Source organism: Cottoperca gobio, chromosome 15 (assembly GCF_900634415.1).
Source record: "Cottoperca gobio chromosome 15, fCotGob3.1, whole genome shotgun sequence".
NCBI classification, from domain to species: Eukaryota; Metazoa; Chordata; class Actinopteri; order Perciformes; family Bovichtidae; genus Cottoperca; species Cottoperca gobio.
The window spans coordinates 5,417,686-5,438,415 of NC_041369.1; the positions used below are offsets into that span (position 1 = coordinate 5,417,686).

Here is a 20,730-nt window from a genome sequence, read left to right on the forward strand (position 1 = left end):
GCAAAAAATGACAGCAGTTGACCAGTTGTGTGTGTGTTAGTAGCCCTGTCCTACTGGGGGTCTATCTCTCCACACTGACAGTGCATCCACACACTCTTCATCAATCATGTCTCCTCACCCAGCTGTACTCACTCACTAGAGTGTACACACACACGTCCCCCAATTTCCCCCCTTTCACAAAACCCATAAATCATTAGTGAAAAGTGCAATTAGCGGCTCCTTGTACACATTAATTATCTGCGAGATGAACAGGTAGCTTGGGCACCTGCATGACTGCCTCCCTGAGAGACTGACAGCAACGTTTCCCAGCAACCCCGGAGGACCTCGGGCTAGCCCCGCCTTTTCCTTTCAGACAGGAAGACGTTGTGATGAAGCCTAGACATGTTTGTTTAGTGGTAAATTGGGCTATTGTACATGTTACAAACACCAGGCTACAATGATGGCCTGATGAAGAGCTCATCCTAGACCGTATGAGTCTGACAGCGGCTGTATAGGCAGCTGGACGTTAATGACATTACATTGGTGTATTACATGCAGCAATATGTTGATGTCTACATGATGGAATATCAGCGGGGACGACGCGGTGCACATGGCTAATATTTGGAAGGACGTCTTCACAAAGTGTAGACATGGAAATTATTATATCAGCAGAAGGTAACTACAGTCTTCCACACGGACATATTTATGTTGTGCATGTATGACCGTGTATGTGTTGTTTGTCTTCGCGGCACTGTTACATGTATTAAAAAAAAGAAAAAGCCAAAGTCCAGTATGTGCCTTCACGATGATGCTTGGTGTGTTTGTGTGTATGTGTGATTATGTGTCAGTGGTGTAGAACAGTGGCCATTACTTGCAGGCAGAGAGGCCTCCCAGACGGAGTCTCAGTGGTTCAGGAGGGCAGATGTGCTGCATTCATCAAACTCACAGTGCCGGGGTCACAGGAGAGACTCACACACTGTGGATGAGGGATGGCTGAGCAGGGGATGTAACCCCACGCTCCACTGTACACCCCATCTCACCCTCCACCCACTGATACCTTCCTCGTGTGTGTGTGTGTGTACGTGTGTGTGTGTGTGTGTGTGTGTGTGTGTGTGTGTGTGTGTGTGTGTGTGTGTGTGTGTTACAGCCTGACTGATACTGAAGTTATGAGGCTGATAGCAATACTGATAATTGAGAATTAAAAGAAAAAATCTAATAATTCATTGTGAAATTGAAATTTGTAAATAGTATGTATATCTAAACTTGAATGGACAACACCCACACCTGACAGTAGCAGATTTTCTCATAGACTTCTATACAATAGAACTTCTTTTTGCAGCCAGCGGAGTCGCCCCCTGCTGGATATCAGAATCAGGTTCACTTCCACATTGGCTTCACTTTTCAGATGCAGAGTTGCAGCTTGTGTACCACTTGAAACAGTGGATTCCTGACTTCAGATACAGAGGTAGACAAAAGCAGATTTCTTGATGAATGTTGATTTTGCCAGTTGTAAAGAGAACTGTTGCTAGCAGAATATATTAGCTGTAGCTAGCTAGCCAACTAAGCTAACTTTAGCTTCATGAGTTGGTTGACAATGCTGTCTCTGGATTATTTTTTTAAGTTTCAAACTGACTTGTCAAGAACTCTTTAAAAGGTGTCTTAAATAGACACTTGATGGCTATAACATGATGTCATGCATACATGATACTGAGGCTAAAGCTGTCCCAGGCAAAAAGTCAGCTTCCTCATCAGTCAGAATACATGGATGAGATGAGACAGAATTGTTCTTACATTGAAGTGAAGAGGTAGTTAGTCTTAGGATTGTAAGTAACATAAAGAAGGAACATGTAAGATCAGACTATTATTAAATCATATCCTTGTTGGTCTGCTTATCTAACATATTAAGTATCCTGCCGTGAAATGTCTCTGGGTTTGGTTATTACTGATGGTTGTGAGCTAGTATGCTGGAAATTCTTTACACTTTTGCATCTTGGACATTTAGTTTTGGAGAGCCAGGGCTTTTAGATGCACCGCGCCCAGGCTCTGGAATCCTCTGCCTCCACACATCAAACAGTCTGACTCCATTACGACTTTCAAATCCCACCTCAAAACCCACCTGTTTAAACTGGCCACTCTGAAACACAATCAACTTGTTATCACAGATCCTCCATCACTCCACACTCTTGTCTTGCCTGTTTTATCTGTCGGTTTGACTAATTTGTTTTCCGTCTTTGTTCTAGCTGTTTTAACTTTTAAATGCACTGTAAGGCGACCTTGGGTGTCCTGAAAGGCGCCTCTAAATAAAATTTATTATTATTATTATTATTATTAGTTTTGGAGAGGATTCAAAAAAGAAACCGGCCTGTCATGCCTGGTTACGGCTGCTAAGCTATGACTGGACAAGCTTTTAAATGATCTAAAGCATATATTTGGCATTTATGTACGGAAATGTCTTGTTACTTGTTGGCCGTAACACGGATACCAATGTAATTGCAGCAGGCAGTAACATCACATTACATTTTGGCCCCGCTTATTTATCGGTCTAGCTCTTATGTGTGTGACAGAGCATGGAAAACATAAGATTGTGGGAAGTTAAAGTTTGTGCAACAGTATATTTAGCATTACATGCTCATACTGGTATAATGGTGAGTGCTCAAATCAATAATTGACCATTTTCTATAATACATGCGTTTCATGTTCACAGGTGTGATTGTGTTTGTTTGAAGTAAAGCACCTCGTTTTATACGTGAGTGACAGTTTAAACAGGGGATGAGCGACATATGGCCGCTGTGTATCTACGGAGTGTGTTCCTTAAGTGAATGTTGAGTAATTCATTCAGGTGAATGAAAAGCCCTGCAGCAACACATTTCACACCACATTTCATCCCAGTGTCAATTAAGCATAATGCTCTGCTGCTCTGCCAGTTCAGTGGTTTTAAAAAACAGCTTATATTGGTTCAAGGCCCCATGACATTATAAAGCCACGAGTAGTTTGTCAACCAGAAATGACCTTGGGAGTTGTGGACGAGGTGGTGATGCAGCTCCGTCAATATCACAGAGGGAAAAAGATGAAGAAGTGTCTGGATAAAAACTACCCTGTCATCGGCTCAAATTTCTGTCTTTGCTCGGACGAACAGCGCACTCTTAAATCAGAGTGGCAGTGATAGTTAAGCGGTAGGAAGTTGAGGGGGTTAAAAAAGGTCTTTGGCCCCCGACTGTCCCTCTCACTGTGCTGGCGGCTTGTCCACCACCTGTAATTGTGCTTTGATTTACGCGTTGTCAAATATCCCCTGTGACAACACCTGCTGCCATTAAAACCCATCAATAAATGTTGGGGTGAAAGGTCATTTAATTTGATTTTTACACCTCACACTTGGCTTTCATTGCAGGGGCCATATTTTTCCTTCTTTTTATGGGATCTTCATTATTTTTTGTGGAAAAGCGATAAACTGTCACTGGCAAAGGGGGGAGGGGAGGGGGGGGTTCGGGTGCTTGGAGTTGAGAGGGACCAACCCAAACAAATCAACACTACAGTGCACTGCACATCTGAACTCTCAGTCCCATGTTAATTATCTATGTAGAGAGGAGGGAAATTAGAGAAAAATGTCAGAATGTCAGAACACTGACATCGACTTCCACAATAAGGACACAATTTTGACTTTTCCCCCCACTCAGGAGCATTTTCAGAAGGCAATGACTGTAAAGACTTGAACATAGCCATAGAACCATAAATAAGGTATGTATGCTATCTCTTCTGTTAAGACTGAAGCATTGAAAATAGAGGCGAGCTCAACACAAAGACAACAAGGGACCCAATACAGCATGAGTTTACACAAAGCCTATAAGGTCGGATTTCATTTAGCATGGCTTATCTATTACCACTTAAGACCTTTGACAGGTAAAAAATGAAAAAAACTTTAAGCTGGAGCGGCATTTGTTCTTTATTCTTTTATGTCCTCTCATGTTGAAAACGTCTCGGGGCTTTTGAGTAATGCTGAGGACTACGCTGCTGGCATGACAAGGAGAGGCAGGCCAGACAGAAAGGTTCATCACTTACTACAGCTAGTACACAAACGCACCCTCCTCTCCTGCACCCCCATCTGCCGACACCACACTGATAAAGTTACAATAAAGAGATACTGAAACAAAATCAATGGGGACGGAAGAGGGGGAGGGCCCCGTGGGTGTGTGCTCCCGGAGAGGAAGAACGCTGTGAAGATCTACAGACGCACAGTACAAAACGTGCACAATGCGCATGCGTTCACACACACAGACACACGCACGCGCACGCGCACACACAGACCACGCTCCTCCCATCTCTCCACCGGAGCAAGGCCCCGCGGTGCCCCTTGACGCCACGAGTGCCCGGAAAATTTAATCTTCCCAAATACTCATCAGGGCACTCCATCGTCCCGCCTTGACAGCGCCGGGGATAATTAATTATACAATTTCGATGGGAATATCGACTAAACAAACCTATTAATCATAGCAAAAGTCAATAGGCATGGACACATTCAATCATGTCCCGGCCAATGATTACTCCTCTCAAAATACAATAATTATTTTCAAGAGCTGCCTCGAATTAAATTTCTGTCAAGCTGGTACAAGTCTTGCAGTTGATGAAGGATGCAATGGATTTTTTTTTCTTTCCCCTTCCCCAGTGGAGGAGTGTGAGGAGGGACATTTATCCTTTTGGAAAGGTAGTTTGTTTTATAAGGATCATAACATGGTGTGTTTAACTAGACCATGACCATCAGATTATCTCTGATGCCCCCATTATGTCATCCATCTTGTCAGGCTTGGTGAGGAGGAGGAGAGGGAGGAGGAAGTCAGATGGGGGAGGGGGGGGGGGGATCAGCCTCCTGCAGCTACTGTTACACACTTCCTACACATTTCTGCTCATCAGATTCAATGATTCTCCCCTGTCCAACAGTACAATATGTCAGGTCAATATCTGCCAGCATGTGACTCTTTCAAATCCCATCTTTGGTTAAATAGCTGAATGATGTCCCTTCCTGCTGCTTTGGTGAACTACCTTTATCCATAGGGGCCTGTTTAAATGCTTTTATTCAGGAAGAAATAACCAAGCAATAACATTGATTTAGGACATATGGATGTAATGATTATTTCTACCTTGAAAATAACCACAGTTTCAATTGGTAGGTCAACTTTGGGGAAGCTTTGTGTGACTTCAGTGCAGTGCTAGGACAAGCTGATACAGAAAATAAATGTAGGATGTGATCGTACAGTGCAGAAAACTTACATTCAAAGAAACCTTGTGGAGTAAATTACACTACCTTTCAAAATTGTAGTTATGACTACAAGGGTGCATTCAGTACACACGCATAAAGCAGAGCAATGCTGAAAAAGAGCATCTTGACCCAATCTGTCAACAAATTTAGTTTTGGACTTTAGAGCTAAAAATAGTCAGTGAGACGTTCTGATTCAGGAGCACGCAAAGACAAGTTCAGACAAATGTGAATGCGTTTCAGAAAATTGGTAAATGCAGACTATAAAATGAAATGTGTGTCACATGACATAGAAAACAGCATTATCTAACAACACAATTCAATAGCAAATGTTGCTCTAATATACAATTTATTTGGAATCAAAATTTAGTGAAACGATAACAAGATATTATTGCATCACATTTTTACTTTTATTATGTTTTTACATTATGTGGCCAACAACATAAATAAACTCTATGCCCCCAGACAAGTGGATCCACTGTCCATTATGTGTGTGTGTGTGTGTGTGTGTGTGTGTGTGTGTGTGTGTGTGTGTGTGTGTGTGTGTGTGTGTGTGTGTGTGTGTGTCCTTCATGGGGTTTTTAACAAGGTCTAACTTTGAACTACTTAATGTAATATATAGCCATATAAAAGTGGAAGTGTGTACTGGGTGTTTTTCTTCTGTAGACATTCAACAGTCACCTCATTTACACTCAGTCTCATTTAACAGTTATTCCAAAGACATTTGGCCCCACAGTTGGGACAAAGAGAGCGTGTGTTGTGTGCCGAAGTGACGTGAGGGTATCAACTAAAGCATCTGCATGATGCTATCCAAATATTCAATGCCCTCAAATTAAATTTTGTAGCTGCAATTAAACTTTTGACTTTCGTTCTTTTGCGCTGTGTCCCTTTTAGAGCTATGATTGGCCCAAAAAACAGGCCTGACCCATCATGAACTCGAGCCTGTACCGCAGAAGCAGTTTTGGGCCAGAGCCCAAATAAAACTTGAATTTCCACTGTAACAAAAAACCAAAACAACTATAAGCCTTTTCAGTGCGGTAATAGACATTTGTGACACTATCTCCGACACGCGCCTTCTCCTACTGAATGTTCAGCACAGCCCAAATACTGCCATGTACCACTGCCATATATATTAAATAGAGATTGTATAACATTGGTCCTCGTTAACGACAGGCAGGAGTTGGACGTCTGTCCTAGACAACTGCTGTCAGTGACATGATCTTCAAACAGCCGCCATAAAATCAATGAGACAATAGGCACATGTCGATATTCAAATTATTCAACAGTAGGTTATTGATTATAGCACGAATGGCCCTGATCCGAATCAAGCCCGGGGGAATTTTGAGAAATTACAGCCTGGGTCGGGCCCAATCGGGTTTGGGCAGAGAATCAAAGCTCTGGTCCCTCACACAGATAATCAATTTGAAATGTAGTAAATGGCAGGCGTTGTTACTATACAGTGGAACAAGAACGTCTATACAGTTGATGAAGTGATTTTAATTTGTAATAAACAATTGGAAGAGGAGAAATGAGAGAGTAGATGGATATATAAAGTGTTAGGAAGCAAAGCGGTGACTTACTGAGGTCCCATTGTTTTCCCGGAAAACGTCCTGGTTGACATAATTAAAAAGCTTCTTTTCAAGTTGAAGAACAACCTGTATCAGTGGCAAGAGATAAACAGTGCTCTGATTAATACCAATACTAATGTGAACTGCACTTTGTAATTCAAGCACTAATGAACAGCACAGACAGCACTGTTAATTCTACACGTGTCTGCATGTTAACACAACCTGTAATAACTCAGGTTGAGGTATATGGCATGTAAAGAACGATAAAATAATTAGTATTTGAAGGTTTAATTACTAGTGCAATGTTCCCTTTTCAACATGCAGTACAGATGCATCATCATGTTCCTATTAAAGCCTGCTCACACAAGGAACTTTGCAGCCAAATCAATTCAGTTCAATAGAATCGCCACAATTTGCACACGGGGGCAAAGTAAATCCACACAACTCATGCACGTTAAATTCAGATTTGACATGCAAATTGTCCCCATTGACTGATATGAATTTATTGTAGCTTGTAGCTATTAAACCTTTGTTTAAGAGGAGAATTAAATAATCCACAAAAAACTCATGATTTTAGTGAGTAATGAGACAAGAGTCAAATATGTCTCTGGCATTTACTGGGTGAACTTATTGTCCAGTAAACGACGGAGCAAACAAGTTCGCTAACACAGTTTTATTTCCCCTATGATAACTCTATAATTACTCTTTATTGAATGAAATGATGATAAAATGACAGCACAGTACAAAGAAAAGTTTTGGGAGCTGATGTGACTGTAGCGCTAGGATGTTCCCTTCTTGCTTAAAGGGAACATTTGCCACCTTTTATGTGGACATCCAATCAGTGTTGATGGTAAATATAATAACAAGGCAATTAAAGCAATACATTTTTCAGTGTGTATTGACTGAGAAAGAGGACTTTGCAGCTGAAACATCTGACATTTACCATCAACTCTGATTGGAAAATCTAAATAAAAGGACACAAATATTCCCTTTAACATTCACCAGGCCTGAAGACAAAATTGTTTGTATTCAAATTTGACAAAAATGTGTTAGGATTTAAATTCAGTAATACATTTATGTTAGTATTGGTATAAGTGACAGACAGCATTAATGCAGTACAGCTTACCTTTCGGTCATTGTCACTTTCTCGGAATATTAACTTGTCGACTTCATTGGTGTCGGCGGCTCTGACTGTCTGCATGGTGGCGGTGGAGCAGAGACTCTGGAGGTGAGAGAGGAAGAGAGTGAGTGATCACAAAGATACAAAGAGCAAGCAAAAGAATGTAAAGCACAAACCCTGTTAGCTTGTGTCTTCATAAGACAAAATAATGTTGCTAAAATGGAAAACCATTTAGAAACTTATTTTACCCAGATGTTCATACATGTTGAAAGTGTAAGCCACCCCCCCCCCCCACATCATAACACATGCACTTTGTACAGTAGCTTATAATGCTCTGAAAGCAGCCCTTGTACCAAACACCATGCACTACACTGCGCCGCATTTGAATGATTTTTAAAGAACCGTCCCACAAACTACCACCTCACTGTCCCTTCTCTTTATCTGGGTCTATGTACTGACCCCACGGACTGTGTGCATGGTTAAATTCCCCTTTGTGGACTCTTTTAACAATTAGTTAAACATTCGACCATCTGTGTTTGAAGACAGTTGAATGAGGTAATCCCTCAGCCAGTGGTTCCCATACCGCACGGCAGAGACTGGGTGACCTGATTGAAATTCAAAGCACAGATTAGATAATCGGGTCAAGCCAATATAGCGAGCAGAAAAAGGCCCTTTAGACTGAAATGTCACAAATCAGTCCTGCTTCGGCCACGAAGAAACGGCACACCAGATTAGAACAAACACCATGCCCTGAGAGAAAGTGGAACAACTATCTGCAGTCCCCCCCTCCCCACTACTGCCTCAACCCCATTCCTTCATGCTCACCCCCCCCCCCCCCTTCACCAAAAGCAACTTTCTAAAGCCCTAACAAATCGCTCCATCTTTCACTCATTTAGGCCATCCAAATGCAGGGTCAATATGGTCCCCTGGCAGCCAAATGCTAATGCGCTTAAGTGCGCTTAAGCAGCTTTGTGCAATGAATAGGCCAAAGAAGGAGCTAGTGAGAAGGGCAAGAGATACTTTCCCTGTCAAAAAGTCATTGTAGCCACAACTAGCAAAGACAACCACAGAAAGTCACTTTTGGCCATCTCCTGATTAGCACCAAATGTGGTCACATGGTATACTTTCTCATTAATACATCTATTTTTATTTCAGATATAAGGAGGGCTGCGACTAACGATTATTTTCATAGTCAATTAATCGTTAAGTTGTTTGGTCTATAAAATCAGTGATCCAAAAGCCCAAGAATACATCCTAAATGTTCTGGTTTTGTCCACAACTGAAAGATATTCAGTTTACTGTTAGAGGAGTAAAGAAGCTAGAACAATATTTACATTTAAATTTCAGACCTGAATTAGATTTTTTTTCTTCTTAAAACACCACTCAAGCCGATAAATGTATTATCAGAGTAATTGGAAGTTAATTAAATAGTTGACTAATTGATCTTTGCAGCTCTAGATCTAAGCGACAAACACTACAACCTGAGAGTTTGAAAAACAAAAACAATAAACTAAATTCAAATGGTTCTTAATGTTTTCAGATTCTACAAACATAAGGGTCTTGTAATTCTTCCAAGGGAGCCCCCTTCTGTCGTCTGCTTTGCAAATCCAAAAGTCAGCCAAGCAGAAATCCCTGGCCACTTCACAGCTAATACTGAGGCCAGAAGCTCACACTGCTTCCTGGCACAAAAAGCATCAATATCCAAAGGACAAAAGTAGCCCCTCCATTCACGTTCAAATTATTTGATAATCCGGTACACTGGCCCGGATCAAAACGCGGTCATCATGTCCTCTACGTATAAGTAAGTATATATAAACAGATAGAAAAGCATACATGCAGGTTTCTACCTGGAGAAGAGTGGCATGACATTATTCTCAGTGAGATAATTGCGCCACAGGTTTTGTATTCATGTTAGCCTACAGCTTTTGCCTAAACAAAGTACAGTTGACGAGTGCGGCGGATCCCCACTGGCGCGGCCAGATCTTTGGGTGTCCTGTCGCGTAGCATTGGATGCTGACATGTGGCTGATTGATCCATTCATCAGCTCATTGACTGACCGATCAGTGTGTCAGTGCAGTTGGTGGTGGCTGATTGCACCCGATTGATCACAGCTCCCATACTGTCGTGCTTTGTGAAAACATCCCCCTCATCCAACACACACAGCCTCAGTCCTCACTCATCCCAGTGCCTCTGTCATAAAATCTGCCCACCAAACACCAAGATAGGGAAAATGAGAATCCCATGCTGTCACTTAGGACCATATCAATGCACTGATTCCTTCCTACTGGCAGCAGAGCCCAGGTGCTTGTCTGCACAGAAGCTTCCATTCAAAGCTTCTGCCTCCTAAGCACATAGCCGTGCTCTCATTGACCACCCTAAATTATATTATCATAATTAATTTGGCTGCAATTGGCTCCTTATTTAATACATGACAATTAGTCATGGGAGGGAGAGGGCAAACCAAGCGATGGGAAAATATTAACAGACAGCTGTCAGGAACAACACCAGTAGTCCAGAGGACAGTAAGGATGTCTTCACTCATTGGGCTCTCTAACTGATCTTGCAAAGTGACTTGGCATCACATCTCTGCATTATGGGTCACAGGTCAACGCTGAGTGTTTGTAGAGGGCCAGAGGCCCGGGGGGCTGGGATGAGAGGTTGCCGAGGAAGGCGCTGCCTTTGTGCATCAATGGAGGATAATCTCATGACTGTCGAAGGAGGAAGCGGCTGTTTAAAGGAGCTCTCTATTCCAGCTGCTCTCCTTAGAAGAGAGGTTAAAGCAATCTGTCCCACTTCAAAGAATAAAGACACACACATTCAAGCCTTCTGTCTCTGGTCCTGCCAACAGATGGAGGTGATCCACTGTGCCCAACTTAAACAGTAAGAACAAACCTACACACAACAGCATGGCATGTCTGACAATGCATATTACACACAGGCGTGTTTCACATGTCAACATTTAGAAGGGAAACAGACTAATGGGAAGAACCCACAGAAAAAGATGTAAACCTTTAAAAATAGGTCACAAATATAAAGTGTTATTCAAAAAAGACCCACATCATGAAACAGCTGGGCACTGTAGTTTTTAGCAAACGCTACTCTAACAGGAATAAGTAGTGCATTCGTTGGGGACTAACAGTGTGGCTCATTGATGTGTTTTTAATAGTTTTTGGACAACAATGGAGCTCTATGGCACAGAGGAATAAGATATATCAGGCTTTAGAAACACAGGCAATACTGGTAAGTAGGATTCTTTAAAGATTTATTTGTATACTAACAACTCTTTTTTCAGTATATTATAGAGCATATGTCATTAAAGTGTATGGTTTATGGGACTTGGATATTGGCTCTTACAACTCCAGCCCTTTGAACCATGATCCACATTTGAGATCCTGTTTGACCTAATAGATAATGTTGTGATCTGGTTTGAATATATACACATGTATTTATCTTATGAACAGGGTTCTTACAGCTTTAGGCAAGTGAGATTTAAGACTTTTTTATTGCCACTCAGAATTCAATTTAAGACCAACTTTACAATAAACAAAGCTCACATTAATTATTAAAAAGATATTGATAACCTCAAGACACACTAATCATTGAAATGACAGAAAAGAACAATTCATAAAATCCTACTTCCCCCCGTGTTAGCACTGATTTAAGAAATGTTACCACTAATTAAGGCCTTGTTTTTAGATAATTAATTCAATGCCTTTTAAGGATCGGCATTAACCCGGATGACTTTGTCCATACTGACTCTGATTAGGATACAACAGTGTTGAAACCTTAGTAGATGTCAGTAAAGTTGATATTTTTAATACAATCAGAATCAAGTGTGAACAAGTGGCAGAAATAAGTGAAATAACAGGGTGCCTGCCAATGGACAATTCCCCCCAACTCCTGTGGGATTTATGTTCCTCCCTCCCTCACCCCAATCCCATGCAATGATTCACACTAAACTGTCATTCCACCAATATAATAATCCTTTGAGTGCATTTACAACTCAGTGATTAAACCTCAATTAGGTAGACAGAGTACGAGAGAGTGTGCAGAGAGACAGACGATGGGTGGACAATGAGCTAACTATTCATTCTTCATTACCAGAGGCAGGGGACAGGGGCTCCCCTTTGTGTCAGCAGGGGCAGTGGCATTGTCAGAACGCGCCATTATTTTTCTCACTGCCACGCAAAGCGGGGCTGCCAGCTGAGTTAAGGTGTGCCAGCGGGGCTGGCAGGTTCACAGCGAATTGCTTAGCACTCCGATCACTTTTCTTCCGTTCACCACCGTTCATCACGCCCATCCCGCATGCTTGATTGGGGCACCCAAAGAAGGCAACAACAAATTCGGCCTCCAGCTTTGCTGCCAGCTATTACGCAGGAGAGCCAGTAAATCAGCTGTGACCCTCCCCACCCGATCTGACTGGACACAAGCCAGAGTTATCCACTCCTCTCTCCCCGTGGCTGGCTAATTTAATGCTTCCAAACACTATGGATTCATCAGTGACACACACAGCAGAACGAGGATTCAACATGGAGGAGAGGTGAGAGTGGACACATTATCACCCGCAAAGTTAGCCTGCGTGTGACCCGCTGGTCAACAGTTGACCCTAGTAAACCTGGCCTGTGTCACCCCTAACAGCAAGCAGCTCACACACAAACCCTCACCCCTTCCCATGAACTCGTCGAGCTGTGTGAGAGCTGACATCGAGGTTTGACGGCAGTGTGTGCGTCGTAGGGGGTCTCCTAACCTGCCACGCCCTCGCCAAAAAATGAGCTTGGAGAGGTAAGAGGTAGCGATAATGTGCCCTATTTATCTTGTGTATTATAACATCTGGGAAACTTCTCTAAAAACAATGGCACGCATTGAGGGCTGCCATTCTGGCTTTACCTTCAGAAATTGGCCAAAAGCATTTGTCCCCTCGGAATGGATAATGGACAGGCCACAAATCATTCAGGACAACAGGACGGAGGGGTGTGTGTGAGAGAGAGAGAGAAACTGAATGTATGTGTATGTTTTGTGTGTGTGTGTGTGTGTGTGTGTGTGTGTGTGTGTGTTCCCCCCTGGTATTTAACTTCTCTGCTGGCCCATTCTGCAGGGCCCCGCAGGACAAATTGCCCTCCATGGTTGTCTTTAAGAGGCAGTGCAGCGCGCAGAGAAAGGGACAGGGCTGAAACACAGGGAACAGGCCTATAAAAATTCATCACTTTGACCCTGGCGACCTCCCACTACTGGGGGGTTGCACACACACACACACACACACACACACACAGAGATGCACAAGCACGCCCTTGCCCACCCACCCAAACTCATAGTCAGAGATGGAGAGCAAATGCTCTGAAATCATCTCCAAACATTTTAGGTAAAGATTCATACTACCACACAGTAAGTTAAACAAGACAGGTTGAGCAACAGAAATGTACTAAGCCTCCTGATCTCTTTCTCTCACACATGCACACTAGCAGACACAATGGCTATGGAAAAAGCCTTCCACACAGGAAAAGGCCACCAGATGCTTCATTGTGACCGTGTCTCTGTGTTAAAGTAGTGGCAGTAAAAGGAGGGTGGGTCTTCTGAGGCGTATTAGTCCCTGTAAGAGGAGGACATTGTCTCAGGCTGGGCTCTTGACACATTACTGCCACCTGTACAAAGAAAACCTAATGAGAGATTTAATCTGAGAAACCTCCCCTGCCACTTTTAGTCAGCACTTTGAAAACCAACCGCAGCAGATGTCTGCAAGACTGTTTAACGTACCGGCTTCTCTTAACCTCTCAATAAGGCCATGCATGCTTAAAATACTCAATAGCCATCTTGATTTGGTATTCATTTGAATGTTGTTGGCTGCTGCTGTTGTGTTTCCAAAAAGGAGGCTGAAGGCCAGCAGTGCTATGGCCATTAATGTTTTCTTTTTAACGCCTCTGACTTAAAAAGAGCATTCATCCTGTTAATGAGGAAACAAATTCACATCCAACCGTGAAGCAATCATTGTAGCACATTTAAACATGGCCAACAGAAGAGCTATTGATACCGAGTATAAACACTTACTAAGCACCTGTAACATTGCACTCTCATTTAATTTACCTATTCCACTGTAGCTGTAGCTGGGAATCAATTGAAGGAAACAGACAGTGAGGTAATTTGTCGTTGCTGAGTCAATTACAGAATATTGAAGACCCAATCAGTGATTGGTGATTAGTGATGGTCCAATAGGAACGCAGGGTCTGACGAGTTCATTACTCTGGAATTCGATAGAAATCAGGACCTAACAATTAATGAAAGTCTAATTCTGTAGCCTTTAAAGAGAGCTGGAGCTTGGTTAGCACTATCAACAAGACCACAAATATGCAACTTAGTTGGACTGAGACCCGAGAAATGAACCCTGATTTCACCAGAGAAAGAGAATTACAACTAGAATCAATTGATGATAGAATCGAGATTCTTATCGTCTAAGATTCTGAATCGATTCACAACTTTCAAGTATTCATTTTTAAAAGACGTTTCTTTTCTACCTCAGAAGCTAGATATTGCTACTGATGGACTGTAATCCTATACAGCAAGTCAAAGTAGTTTCAAGCATTATTGTGTGATTTGTTGAAAAATGTTTTTGTTCAATATATTTTTGAAATTGGCAAGTTTCTGTGGAATAAAAAGCTTCACAATTGTATTAATGTGACAGACAGCGTTTATTATGTTTTGTATGACTTGAACTTGTTATTCTTGAAGTCACTTAGAACGGACCAAAACATATTAAAACATGTTTATTTGAGCAAGTTTAGCATTATTAAATGTTTGTCTTAGCTTTAATTCTTTTTGTGTTTACATTATGTCAATGAGTTAATATAACCTTTATATATATCTTTTTCAAATATAAAAAATCCATAATCTTATACACAGTGGACTGGAGTAGTACATGTAATTAGCACCCCTATGTACTGAATTGAAAATAGATTTTGAATCGAGAATCAATTTTGAATGGAACCGTGACCCCAAGAATCAAAATCTAATCGAATTGTGAGATACCGTAAGATTCACACCCCAAACTATAACAATATAATTCCTTTTTCTTCTCTGTAGCAATAGTTGAGCTACCAAAGCAGCTGATGGCTTGTTCAGGCGGCAGGTGACCAGCCATCTTCCTTCCAGGGAGCACTGGGAGGAGAAGAGCCTGGCGAGGCACAAAACCCTCCTCACACACAAAGAACATTGATTCATGTGAAGCATCACCCTTTAATTTGTTTGCACCATTTCATCTAAATGGTGTGCTTGTCCGCCAGGGTGAGAGAGAGAGGTGTAATTCAGCCGAGGGAAGGGGAAAGAGGAAGGTACAGAGGAGGGGGGGAAGAGGAGGGGTCTTGACACCCCACCACAGGGTGCTAGGCAACCATCTAGTGGGTGGGCTTTGTGATACATTTTACCAATTTTTCATGCCCATCCCTCTTGATGTGACCCCACTCAGGGCCTTTTATGCCCCTGACAGCTCTGCGCAGGAAAACATGCTGCCGCTCTGATAGCATGAAATCGGTAACAAAGACCCCCAGGGAGAGGAGAAGGGGGCCACCGAGGCACGCTGTGCTCCGGTCCCGCCTGGCTCTGGACACAAACAGATGTTAGGCCAGCCCCGGCTCTCTCTGCCCCCTGAAAGGGGAGGCCCTGTCGGAGAAATGGGCCTGAAAAGCATTGTTTTGGGCCTCCTCTAAGACAAAAACTGGAGCCACTCCTTCTGAAAGGGCCCGGCAATATGGCCGTCACAGATAAATCACAAAAGGGGGAGTGAGAGAAAGGCCCATGAATTATCAATGTGGCCCTTAATGGGCCCTCTTAAATATGATGGGATATTTGTGCGTGGATGTGAATGGAGCCCAGCGACTTTTAATGTCAGAGGGCAGAGTTGTTTAAAAGCCCATGGTGCCAACAGTGGGTTTACAGCTGTGTTACAATGAGCCATTCTGTAGGAACATCACTCTGCTGCCGACAGTAAAGATTCACACTGGGAAACCTGTGGGCCAAGTTGTTTCAATAATCCTAGCACTTCTACTAGCTTCCTTAACAACAGCACAACATTTTATCATCTGTTGTTCTGTTTCATTAGCTACACCAGGGGGGTTATGTCTTTAGCTTGGTTCTTCAGTCTGTCGGCAGGGTAACGGCAAAACTACTGGCCGGATTTTTATGAAACTTGGTGTAGCATTGGCCAACGTAGAACACATGACATTTTGGAGTGGAATCACGGGTTGGTTACACAAATTATATGCCACTTTCCTAACATTTCGAGATAGAGCATTAGTGCTGCATTCAGGTATTGTCAGAATAATCAGAAAAATGTGTTAAAATTCACGTGAACACCCCTTCAACTCAGACACAGCTGAGCGTGTTGTTTAAACGTTCTGAGCAATATAATACAGCACTTCTTCTTTTTAGCATCCATGTTGTTTCAACATTACGACTTAAAGCTCATGAACACACCGAAGTCGGGAGAAAAACTTCCCAACTCTGGAATAGGAACATTCAAGGAGCACATGAAGGCACTATTTGCTTTGGCGGGAGTGCCATGCAATTGAATGAGATACAAAAAAAACAAATACCATAAATGAACATGACATCTATTGCACGTCTGTCCGTCCTGTGAGAGGGATCCCTCCTCAGTTGCTCTCCCTGAGGTTTTTCCATTTTTCCCCCTTTAATTTTGGGGTTTCTTTTAGGAAGTTTTTCCTTGTGCGGTGCGAGGGTCTAAGGACAGAGGGTGTCGTAACCTGTACAGTCTGTAAAGCACACTGAGACAAATGTATAATTTGTGATATTGGGCTATACAAATAAATTTGATTTGATTTGATGAAGGTATTGCCTGATCTGAATAGTTTGAATAACCATGACTGTAACCAACTTGTTGATTGGCTGTGAATTCAGCAGTGTGCAGCGGCCATTCTTACAGAGACTACTTCTTTGCATATGCATTAGAGCAAACGACACCGGTTTAAATGCTGGAAATAGCACTGGAGACGGTGTGTGTGCATGTTTGCGCGCAGCCCCCCAGAGACAACATGTGTTATCTTGGGAACCACTCAATCCTTCAGAGAGAGGAAAAAACAATTATTGTGCTCTGTTCTACAAACGCCGAGAACTGCATTAGTCAAAAATAGACTGACATCATACAAGTTGGACACTATGTACCAGGCACAAAGAGATCCCTATCCCTCACAGTTTATGCCACATTTCATCTGGACTAAATAATAGCATCACTGTTAGCTGTTCCTCCTTGTGATTTCAAAGGCAGGGGTCCATTCTGACCAACAGAAGATGAGACAAACCATCAATAAAGCTAAGCGATTCAGAAAGACGGAGACCGACTGAAAGTTGATTATTCATGATTTATAGTGAAATTACATTGTGTGATGGATTAAATAAAAAAGAGTATCGAGTCCACTTGAATTTACATTATTCTCTAATTACATTTTGAATATTTATATTGGTTATATAATCTTGACAACCGTATCATGGTTACTAATACATGCAAGACACAAATAGATTGATCAAATCTTTATCCTCTTTTAAAATGAACTGTAAATATTTAAAATGGCATTAAATTAAACATGTTCCTGGTATCTTTACACTGACAGAAGGCTCAGGGATATTTTAAGGAAGCAACAAGTTTAATTGAATTTATTTAAACTTACAAGTTTAGTGTCCATGTGATTGTAACACTCCAGCACTCTGCACATATTCTGCTTTACAGAACCATTTCTGAGTTTTTCACCGTTTAAAAGTGATTTGATGTGGAGCTGAAACAATTGCTAACCAAAGGAGAACAAATCTGCAACCATTTTGATAAATCAATGAATTGTTTGTTTTTAGCAAAACTGTCAAAAATGGACTGGTTCCAGCTTCTGAACTAAGCATATTTGCATATGCTTAGTTGTCTACATTAATAAACTGAATATCTTTAGATTTTTTACCGTTGGACAGAACAAACAAGCAATTTAAAGACGGCAACCTGGACTTTGTGAAGCTTTCCCTACTTTCTGACATTTTATAGAACAAATGATACATCCAGAAAATAGTAACAGATTCTTTGATCAGTAGTTTGTCCCTAATTTGAGTGCTATGAGATATTTTCAGATGAAGAGGAAATAACTGGAGATGATGTTAAAGACGGCGCATGACAAAACTGAGAAGAGAGAAAGTTTTATGGAAAAGACAGAATGGAAAGTTGACAGGATAAAGTAAAAGAGACGATAAATAACTGAAAGAATGAGTGAGGGAACGGGAAATAGGAGTATTTAGGAGCATTGTGATCTACTAAGGTGTGTGTAAATACTTTTTTATGGCAGTATTTTGCAAATTAAAGATTTGTCTGGGCAGCAGAACCTCATTACCCAATAATCAAAAAGGAAAGAAAGGGCCTAATACAAGTGCACCACAACACTTAGAGCTGTATGCATGCCAGAAATGAAGGGTGGGGGGGGGGGGGGAAATCGATTCATGCAAGAATCAAGATTCTTATCTTCTGAGATCTTAAATCGACACGACTTCCAAAAATCAAATTAAAGAATCGAAATCGAATGGAATCTGGAGGTAGCTAAAGAGTCACAGCCCTGGCAGAAATGTCCCTTCTTGCATTTAATGTGCAGTGTATGCATAGCTGACAAATCTTTCTTGGATGTATTGAGTTGTTCACATCAGACAAACTAACTATTCTGAGAGAAGGAGCGACAGTGCAGCACCTCTGGAGTAACAACATCGGCTCCAGCCTGAGAGGACAGCGCTGGTGAAGGATTGAGGGGTAACTCAGGTTACATCCCTGACCGAGGCCAACCCCAGGGGCCTTCAAGGCAACGTGCCCTCCCAGGCCCTGATAGTGCCAGGCTCTGCGCTCATCCTTGGCTTGGTTTGTCACGCCATCCCACCGTTGGCATGGTGTTCCCAGCTGCCAGTCACAGTGCCCCCCCACCCCACCCTCTACCCTCCAAGTACACAATGGCAATAGCATGGCTGGCGCCGGGCTCAAACGGCCTGTTGTTAATGAGCAGGACCAACAGAAGCCACTGCTTGTTCTTCATTTGCCAGCGTTTTAATTATATGGACAGCACTCCCATCAAAGCTGCATCGCTCAAGTTACGCCCTCATAGCTGAACTCTTTTTTTCCTCTGTGTCTCCAGCGCTGCATTCATTAGCATCGAAGGCAAACACAGAGCAGAGAGAGAGAACAGGCGCTGTTGTCTAGAGGGAATAGTCTCCCTCTATATCCAGATGGGTTATCTGTGATATAATGGGCCCTCATTGTGATAGATTAGACTCTTCGAGCCAGATAATATGCCTCTATTGTAGTGTCAGGAAACATCTCCATTATAGGCTTCACCTGTGTGGCCATAAACAGGCGGGGGTCAAATAGTAGGTGTTAATAAGTCTGTTTTAACTTGCAAGGTGTGTAGTACATGGGTGGGGTTTACTGCATGTCAGATGTGTTGTCTTAGAGAAGTATATTGATTTAGTGAGCTACAACAAACCATGGAAAGGATTTGTCAATACAATTTGTTCTAGCAATAAAACAGTCATATAATAAGGATGCACCAGTACCTATACCGATGTTTAGAATAACAACTTGGCCGGTAGCCGATGTTTTTGTTGTTATTCATTCACTTGTTGTGCCAGGGAAACAAATACATCTTCATTATACAAAGATATTGGTTAATGGTTTTACATTCATACATCTTCGAATGAGCAATAATTCAATAATACAAATTAATGTAATACACGTTTAATATAGCCTTCCTTTACATGAAAACATATGCTTTATTTTGAAAGAAGTAACTGATTCAAAAACCTTTTTAGTCTGCTGTTCAACTATCCATGAGAAGAATGTTTCAGTACTTACATAGCCCAACAAAAACACTTGTGAAACATGAATTAAATGTAATCAAGTGTCAATTTAAAAGTGATTAGAAACATAAATAAGGCTACTTATTAATAACATACACCTCTGGTGTTCATCGTGTATAATACAACGTTCTTGTTGCTGATATATCTCAGAGACAGTGTAATGCTCCCACAGACTTTTTCCTTCACTTTAATTCTGAAAGAAACATCATGTCAGAGTCGTGTGCAGCTAATGGCTTCTTCTCCGAATCAGCAGGTTACAGCTGTCAAATTCACAATAACCAACACAACCAACATAGCCGGCGCAAAACTGATGCGACACAACAGATAAACATCAGCAACTGCCATCGTGATTGTCCACAGACCGATGGCAGTCACCAAGGTGAACATCGGCCGTTACCGTTAAATCGGTGCATCCCCTGACTGTGCCTCCTCTCAGTTATTTGAGCCTTGCTAATATTACATATTTGACAATAAATTATAATTATAATAAATTCTACATTGTTAAAACACAAATATGACATAAAAACTGTCAACTATATTATAATAAGCTTCTCCTTTTAGTCAAAATGTGATTAAGTACACGAGGGCTGTTGTGTGTATACATCTGTGACTCTGGGTGTAAATGCATGAGTGTATCTGGGAAACTGAGGGCAGCCAAGAAGGGTCGCAGTCCCCAGTGTCAGGGGTTCCACAGAACAGAGGCCCAATCAGTGCTGGCCCGCTGGTTACTGGATGGATGGCCCCCAAAATTAATTAGCCTGACTAATGTAGTGTACACTTAATTACACTGGCCGCCTTTTGATTTATAGCTGGCCAGATACACACATGCTAGTCAAAGTCGGGCTAAAAAGGGAAAATTGTTTACCCTTTACTGGTGCAAATTATTTACCCAGACGAGGTTCAGCAGCTGGGACAATGGCCATCAACTACGTGATGAACTCATG

General features: G+C 42.0%; 1 protein-coding gene across 2 annotated transcripts in view; it reads right to left on the reverse strand.

The window, feature by feature from the left end:
• The window catches only part of inpp5a (inositol polyphosphate-5-phosphatase A), a 143,649-nt gene that overhangs the window by 16,360 nt on the left and 106,559 nt on the right, over nt 1-20,730 (reverse strand). For both annotated transcript variants that reach the window (XM_029449560.1, XM_029449561.1), the window contains exons 10-11: nt 7,922-8,017; nt 6,808-6,882 (exon numbers count right to left, since the gene is read on the reverse strand). In XM_029449560.1, coding sequence (XP_029305420.1) covers nt 6,808-6,882; nt 7,922-8,017 — 171 coding nt within the window. The remainder of the gene's footprint in view (nt 1-6,807; nt 6,883-7,921; nt 8,018-20,730) is intronic.